At 44.0% G+C, this 15,679-nt stretch overlaps 1 protein-coding gene across 1 annotated transcript in view; it reads right to left on the bottom strand.

Annotated features, from left to right (window-relative positions):
- Nucleotides 1–5,009: 5,009 nt before the first annotated feature.
- The window catches only part of WDR36 (WD repeat domain 36), a 55,540-nt gene continuing 44,870 nt past the window's right edge, over nt 5,010–15,679 (bottom strand). The window contains exons 19-23 of the mRNA XM_077290259.1: nt 15,250–15,389; nt 14,911–15,027; nt 7,309–7,390; nt 7,021–7,208; nt 5,010–5,503 (exon numbers count right to left, since the gene is read on the bottom strand). Coding sequence (XP_077146374.1) covers nt 5,354–5,503; nt 7,021–7,208; nt 7,309–7,390; nt 14,911–15,027; nt 15,250–15,389 — 677 coding nt within the window. The 3' untranslated portion in view covers nt 5,010–5,353. The remainder of the gene's footprint in view (nt 5,504–7,020; nt 7,209–7,308; nt 7,391–14,910; nt 15,028–15,249; nt 15,390–15,679) is intronic.

Raw genomic sequence — 15,679 nt, 5'->3', positions numbered from 1 at the left:
ACACAGCCGGGTCCACTGAAGGGGACTGCAGCCAGTCCTTGATCAGTTCCCGAGAAAAAGGATATTTGGCCTCGATGGACTTTTGCCCTATGAAGCGTTTATCTGGACGGTCCCTATGTTTTTGTACAATCTCCTTAAACTCAGGGTGAGTGACAAAAACCTTTTGAACACGTTTAGTCTTTTTGAAAGACACCGCGTGTTCGGGTGCGGATACGGAGTCCTCAGTCACCTTCAGGGTCTGGTTGACTGCCTCGATGAGAGAGTCGAGAGACTCCTGGGAGGGAGAGGATTCCTGAAAGTAGGAATTGTCAGACTCATATTCAGAGTCGTTTGGGTTAGGGGAAGGGGACCGGGAAGCAGAGCTTGCAGGCGCTGAAGGACCCGCCGACCTATGGTCAGGGGACGAAACGTGAACCCGTTTTCTAGAACCCCGGGTAGAAAGTGCGATATCGGCGGCGGCGGGAGGTGGCTGCAAAGAGGCTGTGACACAATCCGCACACAGCGGGCTGCTGTAAGCTCGGGGCAGCGCCGTATTGCAAGTGGCACAAACAGTGAAAAACACTGTGTGCTTCTTGTTACCCTTTTTGGTCTCCTTGGATTGAGACATAGTGTCTTTTAGAGACAGAGCGGGGTAGTTGCAGGGAAAGGGTTAAGCTTTCTTGAAGCAGCTTACCCACGATCCTGTGTGTGTCCCCGGGAAGGAATGAGCCGTGGCGGTTCTTTAGCTGCAGGTGGATGCGTGGGCCACCTTGCAGAGAGGAAGAAATATGGCCCCCGAGAACTGCAGGGCGCCTCTCGTCCCAGACGAGAAGCGCCGAAAAAGGGGGGCGGGGTTTTTGCGGCCGTGGGAGGTACCTGCCCACTGAGGCCTACTCGGGCCGAAAAGCCGGGGACTAAATTTCCTGCCTGCCCGGCGATGTGCGGCGGTGAGGCCGCAAAGGGAGTCGCTGACAGCGCAGGTCCCCGACCGCCGGCGCCTCTCCCCAGGGACTCCCGCAGGTAACGCCGGCGCCCCCCTGAGCTTCGGGGGGCAGGAGGGATGTACTTACAGTGCCCTCCGGTAGCCGGTCCCCTGTGCGCTGCACTTCCTCACTTCTTCAAGATCCTCTTCAGCTTACACCTTCTGAAGTGTTGCAGGGCAATGGAATAACCCTGTGCAACGCCATAGTGGGCCTTGTCTTGGGGCCCCCGGAGAGGTACATCAGAGCGGACTCTGTGTGCTCGCCGCAGCAGGGGGGAAGGGAGATCGGGACCAAGTGGGAACCGTCGCCCTGGTAAAATTGGCGTGCTCCAGCGTCGCAGGAGAGGGACGGGGAGGTATACTCGCCGTGCTCGCCTGTTGCTGGTTCGGGGGAGAACGGGCCCTATAAAAAAGGGATCCGTCGCCCCCTTCACTCCGTTAAATAAAAAATAAAAATTTACAGAAAATTAAAAATTAAAATTAAAATAAGAAAATTAGGGTCTAGAATAGACCCAAGTGCCTCCTACAGACACTAAGCAAGAACTGGGAAATTGTAGCCAGTGAAGGGGTGTATACTGCAGAGGAGGAGTTAATCTTTCTGTTTACTTAGTGTCCTCCTAGTGGCAGCAGCATAACACCCATGGTCCTGTGTCCCCCAATGAGGCGTAGGAGAAAGTATTTTAATGAAATAAACAGTGGTTGTTTTAATAATTTATTGCTATCTCAATCCATTTGCAGGCCCTCGCTTGGCAAAATAATAAACGCACAAGATACATACCTTCTGATGTCCGATCGCGTCCCATGAGGTAATCCATCTGAAGGGGTTAACTAATATTACAGGCACGAGCTGCGATAAACCACTCGCTCGTGTCTGTAATCCCCGGGTGCTGAAAGGAAAGCTGGATCTGTACTTACATTCAGTCGCGGTGATGCGCCCCTGCTGGATGTTCTCATGAACTGCAGCCTGGGAACTTTTTCCCACGCTCCAGGTCATATGAGGACATCCACCAGGGGGCGCTTCACCGCGACTGAAGGAAATGTAGGTCAATGACCTACATTTCATTCATTCGCCGGGGAATTACAAGCACGAGCACACAGCTGCATTTGCAGGGCTCCTGCTTGTAAATTATTTTAACCCCTTCAGATGGATTACATCGTGGGACGTGACGGTTCAGCTGAGGGTATGTATCTTGTGCGTTAATTATTTTGCCAAGCGAGGGCCTGCAAATGGATTGAGAGAGCAATAAAATATTAAAACAACCTGTGTGTTTATTTCATTAAAATACTTTTAAATCATGTGTGTGTGTTTTTTAACCCTTTCAAACAATTGGATTAATAATGGATAGGTGTCATAATTGACGCCTCTCCATTATTAATCTGGCTTAATGTCACCTTACAATAGCAAGGTGACATTAACCCTTCATTACCCCATATCCCACCGCTACACGGGAGTGGGAAGAGAGAGGCCAAGTGCCAGAATAGGCGCATCTTCCAGATGTGCCTTTTCTGGGGTGGCTGGGGGCAGATGTTTGTAGCCACGGGGGGGGACCAATAACCATGGACCCTCTCCTGGCTATTAATATCTGCCCTCAGTCACTGGCTTTACCATTCTGGCGGAGAAAATTGCGCGGGAGCCCACGCCAATTTTTTCCGCCATTTAACCCTTTATTTTAGCAGCTACAGCGCTGAAATTTTGCACATACACACTACTAACATTAGTAGTGTGGAATATGCAAAAAAAAAGGGGATATGAGATGGTTTACTGTATGTAAACCATGTCTCATATCATGTCGGGTTTGTGCAGGAGAAATGAAAAGCCGGCAATTGAATTACCGACTTTTCACTAACACCGCTGCGTATTTCTCGCAAGTCACACTGCTGGTCCGTGTGGAATCCGTATTTTTCTCGCCCCCATAGACTTTCATTGGCGATGTTTTTGCGCAATGCGCTGACAAACGCAGCATGCTGCGATTTTGTACGGCCGTAGAAAGCCGTATAATACTGAACCGTAATATACGGCTGATAGGAGCAGCCCCATTGAGAATAATTGTGCCGTTTATTTTGCGAGTTTTACGGACGTAATTTGTGCGCTCTTACGTCCGTAAAACTCGCCAGTGTGACGCCGGCCTAAAGATGAGAGAGGCCTGTAATTGACATCATAGGTATACCACAACTATGAGAGTCAAAATGAGAAAACAAATCCAGAAAATCACCTTGACTGATTTGGCAAGATTTATTTTGCAAATTATGGTGGAAAATAAGTATTTGGTCACCTAAGAGCATGCAAGATTTCTGGCTCTCACACATCTGTAACTTCTTCTTTAAGAGGCTCCTTTGTCCTCCACTCATTACCTGTAGTAATGGCACATGTTTTAACTTGTTATCAGTATAAAAAGACACCTGTCCACAACCTCAAACAGTCACATCCATACTCCACTATGTTTAAGACCAAAGAGCTGTTGAAGGACACCACAAACAAAATTGTAGCCCTGTTCCAGGCTGGAAAGACTGAATCTGCAATAGGCAAGCAGCCTGGTGTGATGAAAACAACAATAATAATGCAATGGAAGACATAAAAGACCACTGAATCTCCCTCGATCTGGGGCTCCACGCAAGATCTCACCCCGTCGGGTCAAAATGATCACAAGAACGGTGAGAAAAAATACCAGAACCACACGGGGAGACCTAGTGAATGACCTGCATAGAGCTGGGACCACTGTAACAAAGTATACCATCAGTAACACACTATGCCAACAGGGACTCAGATCCTGCAGTGCCAGACGTGTTTCCCTGCTTAAGCCAGTACATGTCTGGGCCCATCTGAAGTTTGCTAGAGAGCATTTGGATTATCCAGAAGAGTATTGGGAGTATATCAAATGGTCTGATGAAACCAAAAATAGAACTGTTTGGGAGATAAAACACTCGTTGTGTTTGGAGGAGACAGAATGCCGAGTGGCATCCAAAGAACACTATACCTACTGTGAAGCATGGGGGTGACAACATCATGCTTTGGGGCTGTTTCTCTGCAAAGGGACCAGGACGACTGATCCGTGTACATGAAAGAATGAATACGGCCATGTATCATGAGATTTTGAGTGTAAACCTCCTTCCATCAGCAAGGGCACTGAAGATGAAACGTGGATGGGTCTTTCAGCATAATAATGATCCCAAGCACACCACCAGGGCAACAAAGGTGTGGCTTCGTAAGAAGCATATGAAGGTCCTGGGGTGGCCTAGCCAGTCTCCAGATCTCAATCCCATAGAAAACCTTTGGAGGGAGTTGAAAGTCCGTGTTGCCCAGCGATAGGCCCAAAACATCACTGCTCTAGAGGAGATCTGAATGGAGGAATGGGCCAACATACCACCAATAGTGTGTGTTAACCTTATGAAGACTTAAAGAAAACATTTGACCTCTATCATTGCCAACAAAGGATATATAACAAAATATTGAGATGAACTTTTGTTAATGACCAAATACTTATTTTCCACCATAATTTGCTAAATAAGTCTTGCCAAATCAGACAAGGTGATCTTCTGGATTTGCTTTCTCATTTTGACTCTCATAGTTGTGGTCTACCTATGATGTCAATTACAGGCCTCTCATCTTTTTCAATGGGAGAACTTGCACAATTGGTGGCTGACTAAATACTTTTTTTCCCCCCACTGTAGATATGTTATATAATCACTAAGGGGTTACAGGAAGAAATTGTTGGATTGCTTTGTGCATGTTCAATATTTAGTGCTCCTCAAAGTGAAGTAATGTGAGTAATTTGTTACTGCAGACGATGAGCGCTTATGGTCTAGTGGATATGTGAGAATTACAGTCCTAATCATTTACACCATATTTTTATTTGTGCATCTAACCAGGCAATTTAAGTGCTGTAAAACCCTTGCCATTTCTGTGTGGCGACCACAAAATGCAGATTTCAACCAAAAAACAGGTTACTTTTTTTTAATTAAATATATATATTTTCTTTGCTTTACCAGCAACAAATAAACTGTAAAAGTTTGGTGAATCTGCAAAGTGTATTAAATATAGTAAAATATGTCAAACGACAAACATAAATGTAATTATATTTACACATGATTGTGTGTATTCGTCTTACAATATAGTTCCAGATAAAGTCGCGGCATTTCAGAAGATATAATTGTATCTAAAAACTTTGGAAACGGCCATACGTACTTTTGCTAGTTGACAATTATTCTTATAACATTCCTGAAGAGGAATATATTCAGACTATATTACATTCCTAGGAAAACAAAAAAAAAGTACCCCAAGCCACAATCACTAGATTTCCAAAATGCTGAAAATTCAGTAAGTGGCAAGTATGTAGTATCCCCTTTCTTTCGCAAAGAATATTTTCTAAACATTTACAGTGAAATTTGAAGGATTTACAATAAAGCACTTTTCATGTAGTTTAGCACACACAAGCTCTGGTTAAACAAGGTCTGCATGTGAAGCCAGGTCTCTTCCAGATTCGCTGATAATACAGAAATCTCTTCTAATAATGTTGATTGTGAGGAGATAAACCTGAGGTGGATCTGCAAAACATTCAGATAAGGAAATGAGCAGGAAAGTAACACACATCAGAAGTTACAAGAAATGTATGATCAAGGCCAGCATTGTGCCACTGTTCCTTATATTTGCCAAGACAGTCCCTGTTAATCTGAATAGATTGCAAGAATAAGAATTTTATTGTGATGATCTTATTGGGCCGTTGTAGAATGAATCCCATACGAACATCCACCATACATGTACGGCGCAAATCGGGAGCAGATGTATGGAGTGGTCTCACTGGCTGAGCCCTCCCCATATCAGACAAGATCATGGCTGCGTGTCACAGCCTGAATCTGTTTCTAACAGCAGCGCAACATGTGGTGCAAAGCTCAAACTATGTCTCTTAACTGGTTAAATGTCACTGTGAATCTCATTCAGCCACATTACCAGAGCGCCAGCACGGGGACACGTCATTCCATGCGGCCGATGGCCTCCTATGGCAGCCGAGTGTTTGTTTAAAGGGAACCTATCACCCCGTTTTTTTCGGTATGAGATAAAAATACTGTTAAATATGGCCTGAGCTGTGCATTACAATAGTGTAGTTTGTGGACCCCGATTCCCCACCTATGCTGCCGAAATACGTTACCAAAGTAGTCATTTTCGCCTGTCAATCAGGCTGGTCAGGTCGGATGGGCGTGGCTTCTTCCCCCAGATATTGCGTAGTTTTCCGTTGGTGGCGTAGTGGTGTGCGCATGTCCAACGTCCCCAATCCTGCACGGGGGGGGGTGAAAATAGCAGCGATGTCCGTTATTCCATTGGTGGTCGGTGGGCGCGGCCATCTTCCTTTGGCCGCGCGTGCGCAGAAGCGGCGCTCTGCTGGCCGCGGCTTCAGGAAAATGGCCGCGGGATGCCGCGCGTGCGCAGATGGAGATCGCGGCGGCCATTTTCCTGAAGCCGCGGCCAGCAGAGCGCCGCTTCTGCGCACGCGCGGCCAAAGGAAGATGGCCGCGCCCACCGACCACCAATGGAATAACGGACATCGCTGCTGTTTTCACCCCCCCGTGCAGGATTGGGGACGTTGGACATGCGCACACCACTACGCCACCAACGGAAAACTACGCAATATCTGGGGGAAGAAGCCACGCCCATCCGACCTGACCAGCCTGATTGACAGGCGAAAATGACTACTTTGGTAACGTATTTCGGCAGCATAGGTGGGGAATCGGGGTCCACAAACTACACTATTGTAATGCACAGCTCAGGCCCTATTTAACAGTATTTTTATCTCATACCGAAAAAAACGGGGTGATAGGTTCCCTTTAAGACCCCCACTGTACCTGCCGTCAGAGAGCTCCATTGAACCTCAGTCTGTTGCTGACCTTCAAAGAAGACCGTTATTTTTCTATACATAGCAGTACTGTAGTACAGAGTAGGTGATCAGACCATCGTAGGTTCAAGTCTTGTAAGAGAACTTTCATTTCAAAGCTAGTATGTTTCATTTCTTCAATTAGCTACATAGACAGATCTAAATATTTGCAATTATGACAATTAAAACACGTACCTTTAAAAACAACGCAAGGTATGCCTGGGCTAGCTCAAAATCAAGTTTTGTTTCCAGCATGCTCTCAATCATCTTTAAGAAACTTTGCATCACCTCTACAGAACCACCACCTTCTGGAGCCAGGTTTCGTATCTCTGTGTCAATGCTGGAAGGTCCTATCTCCTTTATAGTTTTTAGAGGAATGTCATCTGCAACGATTAATACATACAGAGGCTTTTAGTTCTTCTACTGTATACCCCCTTCTTTCCCCAAAAAATGGATTAAATCACAAAATCTATTTGAACTTACAGTTGTTATGGACAAGTGATTCTTCAAGCTGGACACAAAAAGCAGATTTCCGTTCAAGAACTCCAAGATTTACAATCTTAGACTAGATGCGTGCAAAAAAATTAAAATAAAATTAACAAGTTAATACATCTCACAAGCAAAAAACTGGTAGTAAAAGTTACATAGTTACATAGTTATTAAGGTTGAAGGAAGACTTTAAGTCCATCTAGTTCAACCCATAGCCTAGCATGCCCTAACATGTTGATCCAGGGGAAGGCAAAAAAAACCCATGTGGTAAGAGTAAGCTCCATCATGGGGAAAAAAATTCCTTCCCGACCCCACATACGGCAATCAGACTAGTTCCCTGGATCAACGCCTTATCAAGGAATCTAATATATATACCCTGTAACATTATACTTTTCCAGAAAGGCATCCAGTCCCCTCTTAAATTGAAGCAATGAGTCACTCATTACAACAACATACGGCAGAGAGTTCCATAGTCTCACTGCTCTTACAGTAAAGAATCCGCGTCTGTTATTATGCTTAAACCTTTTTTCCTCCAGACGTAGAGGATGCCCCCTTGTCCCTGTCACCGGTCTATGATTAAAAAGAACAGCAGAAAGGTCTTTGTACTGTCCCCTCATATATTTATACATTAACATAAGATCACCCCTTAGCCTTCGTTTTTCCAAACTAAATAGCCCCAAGTGTAATAACCTATCTTGGTATTGCAGACCCCCCAGTCCTCTAATAACCTTGGTTGCTCTTCTCTGCACCCGCTCCAGTTCAGCTATGTCTTTCTTATACACCGGAGACCAGAACTGTGCACAGTATTCTAAGTGTGGTCGCACTAGTGACTTGTATAGAGGTAAAATTATGTTCTCCTCATGATCATCTATGCCTCTTTTAATGCATCCCATTATTTTATTTGCCTTTGTAGCAGCTGCCTGACACTGGCCACTGAATATGAGTTTGTCATCCACCCATACACCCAGGTCTTTTTCATTGACGGTTTTGCCCAGAGTTTTAGAATTAAGCACATAGTTATACATCTTATTACTTCTACCCAAGTGCATGACCTTACATTTATCCCCATTAAAGCTCATTTGCCATTTATCAGCCCAAGCTTCTAGCTTACATAAATCAGCCTGTAATATAAAATTGTCCTCCCCTGTATTGATTACCCTGCAGAGTTTAGTGTCATCTGCAAATATTGAAATTCTACTCTGAATGCCCCCTACAAGGTCATTAATAAATATGTTAAAAAGAAGAGGGCCCAATACTGACCCCTGTGGTACCCCACTACTAACCGTGACCCAGTCCGAGTGTGCTCCATTAATAACCACCCTTTGTTTCCTATCCCTGAGCCAACTCTCAACCCACTTGCACATATTTTCCCCTATCCCCATTATTCTCATTTTATGTATCAACCTTTTGTGTGGCACCGTATCAAAAGCTTTTGAAAAGTCCATATACACTACATCTACTGGGTTCCCTTGGTCCAGACCAGAACTTACCTCTTCATAGAAGCTGATCAAATTAGTCTGACATGATCGGTCTCTAGTAAACCCGTGCTGATACTGGGTCATGAGGTTATTCCTCTTCAGATACTCCAGTATAGCATCCCTTAGAATGCCCTCCAGGATTTTACCCACAGTAGAGGTTAAGCTTACTGGCCTATAATTACAGAGTTCAGTTTTTGTCCCCTTTTTGAATATTGGCACCACATTTGCTATACGCCAGTCCTGTGGTACAGACCCTGTTATTATGGACTCTTTAAAGATTAAAAATAATGGTCTATCAATGACTGTACTTAATTCCTGCAGTACTCGGGGGTGGATCCCATCCGGGCCCGGAGATGTGTCAATTTTTGTGATTTTTAGACGCCGCCGTACTTCCTGCTGGGTTAAGCAGGTAACATTAAATTGGGAATTATCATCACTAGTCATATTGGCTGCCATGGGATTTTCTTTTGTAAATACTGATGAAAAAGAGTCATTTAGCATATTGGCTTTTTCCTCATCCTCATCCACCATTTCACCCAGACTATTTTTAAGGGGGCCAACACTATCATTTTTTAGTTTCTTACTATTTATGTAGTTAAAGAATATTTTGGGGTTATTTTTGCTCTCTCTGGCAATGAGTCTCTCTGTCTCACTCTTTGCTACCTTGATTTGCTTTTTACAGAATTTATTTAATTTTCTATATTTATTTAATGTCTCATCACTACCTACTTCCTTTAATTCTCTAAATGCTTTCTTTTTGTCACTTATTGCACCCCTTACAGCTCTATTTAGCCATATTGGTTTCCTCCTATTTCTGGTATGTTTATTCCCATACGGTATATACTGTGCACAGGTCCTATCCAGGATGCTAATAAACGTCTCCCATTTTCTTTGTGTACTTTTATGTCTCAGGATATCGTCCCAGTTAATTGCACCAAAATCCTCTCTCATCCGTTGGAAATTTGCCCTCCTGAAGTTTAGTGTCCTTGTCACCCCTCTACTACACATCTTATTAAATGAGACATGAAAACTTATTATTTTGTGATCACTATTCCCCAAGTGACCCCCAACCCTTATATTTGATATGCGGTCTGGCCTGTTGGTTAATATTAGGTCTAGCAGTGCCCCCCTTCTTGTTGGGTCCTGAACCAGTTGTGAAAGGTAATTGTCTCTCATAGTTGTCAAAAACCGATTACCTTTACTGGAACTGCAGGTTTCTGTTCCCCAATCTATTTCAGGGTAGTTGAAGTCCCCCATAATAATGACTTCTCCTTGAGTCTCAGCTTCATCTATTTGCTTTACAAGGATATTCTCCATTGCTTCCATTATTTTTGGAGATTTATAACAAACCCCTATCAGTAATTTATTATTTTTTCCCCCTCCCCTTATCTCCACCCACAGGGACTCTACATTTTCATTAGATTCACCTATATTATCACGCAGGATGGGTTTTAAGGTTGATTTTACAAACAGACACACCCCACCCCCTCGCTTATCTGTACGGTCATTTCTGAAAAGGCTATAGCCCTGCAAGTTAACAACCCAGTCATTGCTCTCATCCAGCCATGTTTCAGATATCCCCACCATGTCATAATTATGTTCCAACAACATTAGTTCTAATTCGTCCATTTTGTTGGCGAGGCTTCTGGCATTAGTATACATGCACTTGATGTTCCTCTATTCTTTCTTAAATTACTAACTGTTCTAACCCCACCCCCCATGCCTCCGCCACCCCCAACTTCCTTATTTGTGCCCAGGTCTCTATCTGCACTATCTTCCACACCTATAAAATGAATACCCTCCCCCCCATTCCCTAGTTTAAACACTCCTCCAACCTTCTAACCATTTTCTCCCCCAGCACAGCTGCACCTTCCCCATTGAGGTGCAGCCCATCCCTAGCGTAGAGCCTGTAGCCAACTGAGAAGTCGGCCCAGTTCTGCAGGAACCCAAACCCCTCCTTCCTACACCAATTCTTGAGCCACTTATTAACCTCCCTAATCTCCCGTTGCCTCTCTGGCGTGGCACGTGGTACAGGCAGTATTTCAGAATATACCACGTTGGAGGTCGAGGTCCTTGCTTTCAGCTTGCAGCCTAATTCCCTGAAATCATCTTTAAGGACCTTCCACCTACCTCTAACTTTGTCATTTGTGCCAATGTGCACCATGACCGCTGGGTCCTCACCAGCCCCTCCCAGTAATCTGTCCACCCGATCAGCGATGTGTCGGACTCGAGCGCCAGGTAGGCAGCACACCGTTCGACGATCCCTGTCTTTGTGACAGATTGCCCTATCTGTTCCCCTAATAATTGAGTCCCCCACTACCAGCACCTGTCTGGCCTGTCCTGCTCTCCTATTTCCCTCCTTACTGGAGCAGTCACTCCTCCGGCTTTCAGAGGACATGCCTGGCTGCAGCAGTGCTACCCCTGTACTGGCACCCCCCTCATCTGCCAACTTAGCAAACTTATTGGGGTGCACCAGATCAGGACTAGCCTCCCTGGCACTCTTCCCTCTACCCCGCTTTCTGAATGTCACCCAGCTACCTACTTCACTGTCCTGCAGCTCCATCCTACCATCCCCCTCCTCATCTATCCCATTGAGCGTCTGCTCTGTGAGCAGAAGACTCCTCTCCATATTGTCTATGGATCTCCGTGTTGCCAGCTGCACATTTAGATCCAGTATCTGGGTTTCCAAATGCACAACGTGCTCACATCTCGCACAGCAGTATGCACCCTCGACCGGCTGGTCAAGGACTGCATACATGTGGCAAGATGTGCACTGGATGGCATTAACAATTGTGGAGTACATTTCCTAATTTCCTGGGGATTGCACCAGACAGAAACGTTAAATAAAAATAAATACAAAGTATTAAAGGGAACCTATCACCCCGTTTTTTAAAGATTAGATAAAAATAGTGTGAAATAGGGGCAGAGCTGGGCTTTACATTAGTGCCTTTTTGGTGCCTTTACACCCCCGTTAGGCTGCCGAAATACCTTTGTGAAGTGGCCGTTTTGTCCTGTCACTCAAGTTGGTCAGGTCGGATGGGCGTGGTCACAGCGCTGTTTCTCCCCCAGATCAGGCTCATCATTACGTTGGTGGCGTAGTGGTGTGCGCATGTCCAAAGAGATCCACTGCCCAGGAGATTCAAAACAGCGCGGTCTACGCTATTCGCCGTTTACCGGTGGGCGCGGCCATCTTTCCTGTGGCCGCGCGTGCGCAGATGGAGCGCTCTGCTGCCCGGGGCTTCAGGAAAATGGCCGCCGCGATCTCCATCTGCGCACGCGCGGAATCATGTTACAATCCCTAACGGGGGTGTAAAGGCACCAAAAAGGCACTAATGTAAAGCCCAGCTCTGCCCCTATTTCACACTATTTTTATCTAATTTTTAAAAAACGGGGTGATAGGTTCCCTTTAATTAACACTTGGAACAGCAATTCCTCCCTTGGAAACTCCCTGATTCCAAAGTCACTGAGTCACAAGTCACACTTACCGCCGTCCACACTTACGCTCAGGTCACACTCAGCTCGCTCACACTCGCTATGCTGAAGATTTAAAGATTTTTTTATTTTTTTTTCCTCTATCTCCCTTCAACAACAAGCCACCTTGCTGTTCAACTGCACTTCCAAAAAGGGAAGTTGTTTTTTTACTGGAGATTTCTCAACAATGGAGTTGAGCTACAATGACACACAACTCATGGACAGGTGTGGTGTGCTTTCTGAAAAAAAAAGCAGCAAGGCTTTTCTAATCATGTAGATACTTTTAATTTTCGAACTGTAAATATGCAATGTAAATCAATGCGCAACCATAAAACCATTAAATGTTTTAAATCAGATCAGTCAATAAGCTACAAACTGCCCTATATAAGGGGACAAAATACAGGGAGGGGTCTTGGCCATTCTAACAAGACAAAATATTAATCTTTGCATAGTTATAGGCCCAATGTATTGTGTTCACCAATGCTCTCCGCAGTGATCCAACAGCTCACCGTTATACATCTGCATTTACAGAAGCCAGTGAACAGTGAATCAGTTAGTAATGGGTGGGGAAGCGGTTCCCTAAAAAAACAAACTCGAACTGTGTGTAGTGCAATCTTGGACCCTTATAAACTCAATTGCACAATATTTGTTGTGCCCATTTGGTTAATAGGAGAGCAGACTTGTCCTCATACCATGCTGCCAATAAAAATTTTACTTTAAAGGTAAGGTACCGCGTTTGTAGATTATTAATAAATCACTGTAATGTAGCATAACATGCTGCTATAACCAAGTTTTAAATGCATGTGAAACAGATTTCGTGTGTTATATGTGTTTAAAGAAGGAACTGGGGGCTGACATCTTGGTTTTGCAGCAGTAGCAGGGCACTAACAGTGTCATTTTACAGCACCCCATGGACATAGGAGCTAATAGACCGGCGCTGACCCTATCTTTAACATTGGAGAGGTGTTAGCAGTGACCTGGGCACGCCTCTGTGGGCTGCACAACTCACTGCTGTAGGTGTGACTAGCAGCCATTTTATTATAGCCCAGTGCTCTCTGCCCAGCTCCACTTACTCTCTATCACAGGAGCTCCATTCACTCCATTAAGCTGCATTCACAGCCTGCAGAGAGAGGTGACACCTGACACCTGTCTCTGCCATACAATGTATCTCTCCCCTCCCTCCACAATGCCTGGCCATTCACTGCAGACCTGGAGCTCCTTCTTATCTTACTGAGGGATGAGTCACAGACAGCTCTGCACAGACAATGCTGCTCCATACACACCACATAAACTATAAACTGCTGGTGATAGCAGATCACAGGGCAGTCACACACAAAATGGCTCTGCCCTGTGATGCTGCTCTTCATTCTGCCCCAGGGATATTAGACCACCCAAAAGGGGAGGGAAATGCTGATGTCAGCAGTTACTGCCCAGATTTTCCAGCTAACAGTAAAGCTGGTAAGTCTTACTATAGCTGCTTGAGGTCTAAAACGGAAAATGCTCCCCTAGTGGTCACTATATATATTTGTAAGAAAATATATAATATTTTTCATATAGAAATGTTTGCAAACAGTGCAAACATTGCATTAATACATTTTATTTACTATTTTAAGCTTAATTTCACAAAAAAACAAACTACAAGAAAACTGGTGGCACCTTCCCTTTAAGGGTATACAGTACAGACCATAAGGTTGGACACACCTTCTCATTTAAATATTTTTCTGTATTTTCAGGACTATGAAAATTGTACATTCACACTGAAGGCATCAAAACTATGAATTAACACATGTGGAATTATATACTTAACAAAAAAGTGTGAAACAACTGAAATTATGTCTTATATTCTAGGTTCTTCAAAGTAGCCACCTTTTGCTTTGATGACTGCTTTGCACACTCTTGGCATTCTCTTGATGAGCTGCAAGAGGTAGTCTCTTATACATGGTGTACTTGCGTGAGTTCAGTCTCCATCTCAATATCCGAGTTTCACCCTGCATATTATTCCTCTATGCTCGGCTATCAATTCCATTATCCCCCTGCCTGCTGTAACACTGACTAACGTCCCTTAGTCATGAGCAGTGACTTTTGATTGGAGTTTGTGTCTTTTTCCTGTGACGAACTTCGGTTGTACACTCCATGCAATATCATAAGGGAAGTTCTGCTGTCTGAGATGTGACCCTCTGACAAGTCATTCCCAGGTGTGTGTGTGTTTGTGTTATACCAAAGAAAAGCAGATAGCATTCACAGGTCTTTTGTAGAAATTCCGCTCTTTATTTGTAGTAAAAAAGCATGTTGGCCGGGGGAGTGAGGACGGGAGTGGGCAGAAGCTTGACGGCAGCCGTTTCGCACCTACTAGAACTTCCACGGGTCAATTCCACGGTGAGCGCTATCTGCTTTTCTTTGGAGGATTTATGACTGTGTTTTCCTGGACTAGCACCCAGGGTCATAAGGCTAAGCCTGAAGTATGGTATGACACTGACAGCACAGGAATCAGGAATCATCCACCTTTTTGCCTTATAGCTCAATGGATAGAGAATTATATATATATATATATATATATATATATATATATATATATATATATATATATATATTCATTCCACTACGCTAGTAACAGAGCAAGAAACCTGTACTAGAAACAACAAATCACCTGAGAGGATTCATCCTGCGCTTCAGAAGCAAAACGTGGCACAAGTCCAGGCAAGGTTGGAATGAAAAAAGGTGCAGACTTAGGGAGTTTTGGAGGCTCTTTAGGCTTGTTCCTTCTCTGAAAGAAAAAGGACATACATTTATAATTACATGTTAAATGTTTAAAATATCAATAATTTTTGCTTCCCATATCATGTGAAAACAAAAACCTGCTTTTCAACTCTATTCCCTCTTATCTCAATGTGCATGATACAATAATGTATTATTTTACGGTCCTTTATTTTCTGAGCATCAAATTCACTTATTGAAACTTTATGTGCAGCTTGCAGAGGATAAGTACCTTGATGACATCAAGGTTTAAGAGGTTTTTCCACCTTGACTCAGGCAAGAGTGATAGGGTCACCAACTTTTCTCCCAGTTGTTCCGGTGATTCATATTCCATCACATCATCAGTGGCATCTTCTACTTCAACAATGTCTTCTAAATCCAAAAAAAGTAAATGGTCACATAAAGAACACCACCATTGAACTAATTAAACAAAGTAAAAAAAAAAAAAAAAAAGTACGACAAAATGACATCATGAATATGTATAATGCAGCCATAATCTATTATTATGTATGTATTTTTTTGGCTATGCACCAGCATTTATAATTATTATATATATTGTTCAGTCAGTTTACTTATTTTTACTATGTACTATTTTCTGACTTGAACGTCCCGCCCTTCACCATACCTGTGATTTTTAATTACATCTTAACACTATTGGTTCT

Source organism: Ranitomeya variabilis, chromosome 1 (genome assembly GCF_051348905.1).
Source record: "Ranitomeya variabilis isolate aRanVar5 chromosome 1, aRanVar5.hap1, whole genome shotgun sequence".
Taxonomy (NCBI): Eukaryota; Metazoa; Chordata; class Amphibia; order Anura; family Dendrobatidae; genus Ranitomeya; species Ranitomeya variabilis.
This window is presented reverse-complemented; position numbering and strand designations above follow the sequence as displayed.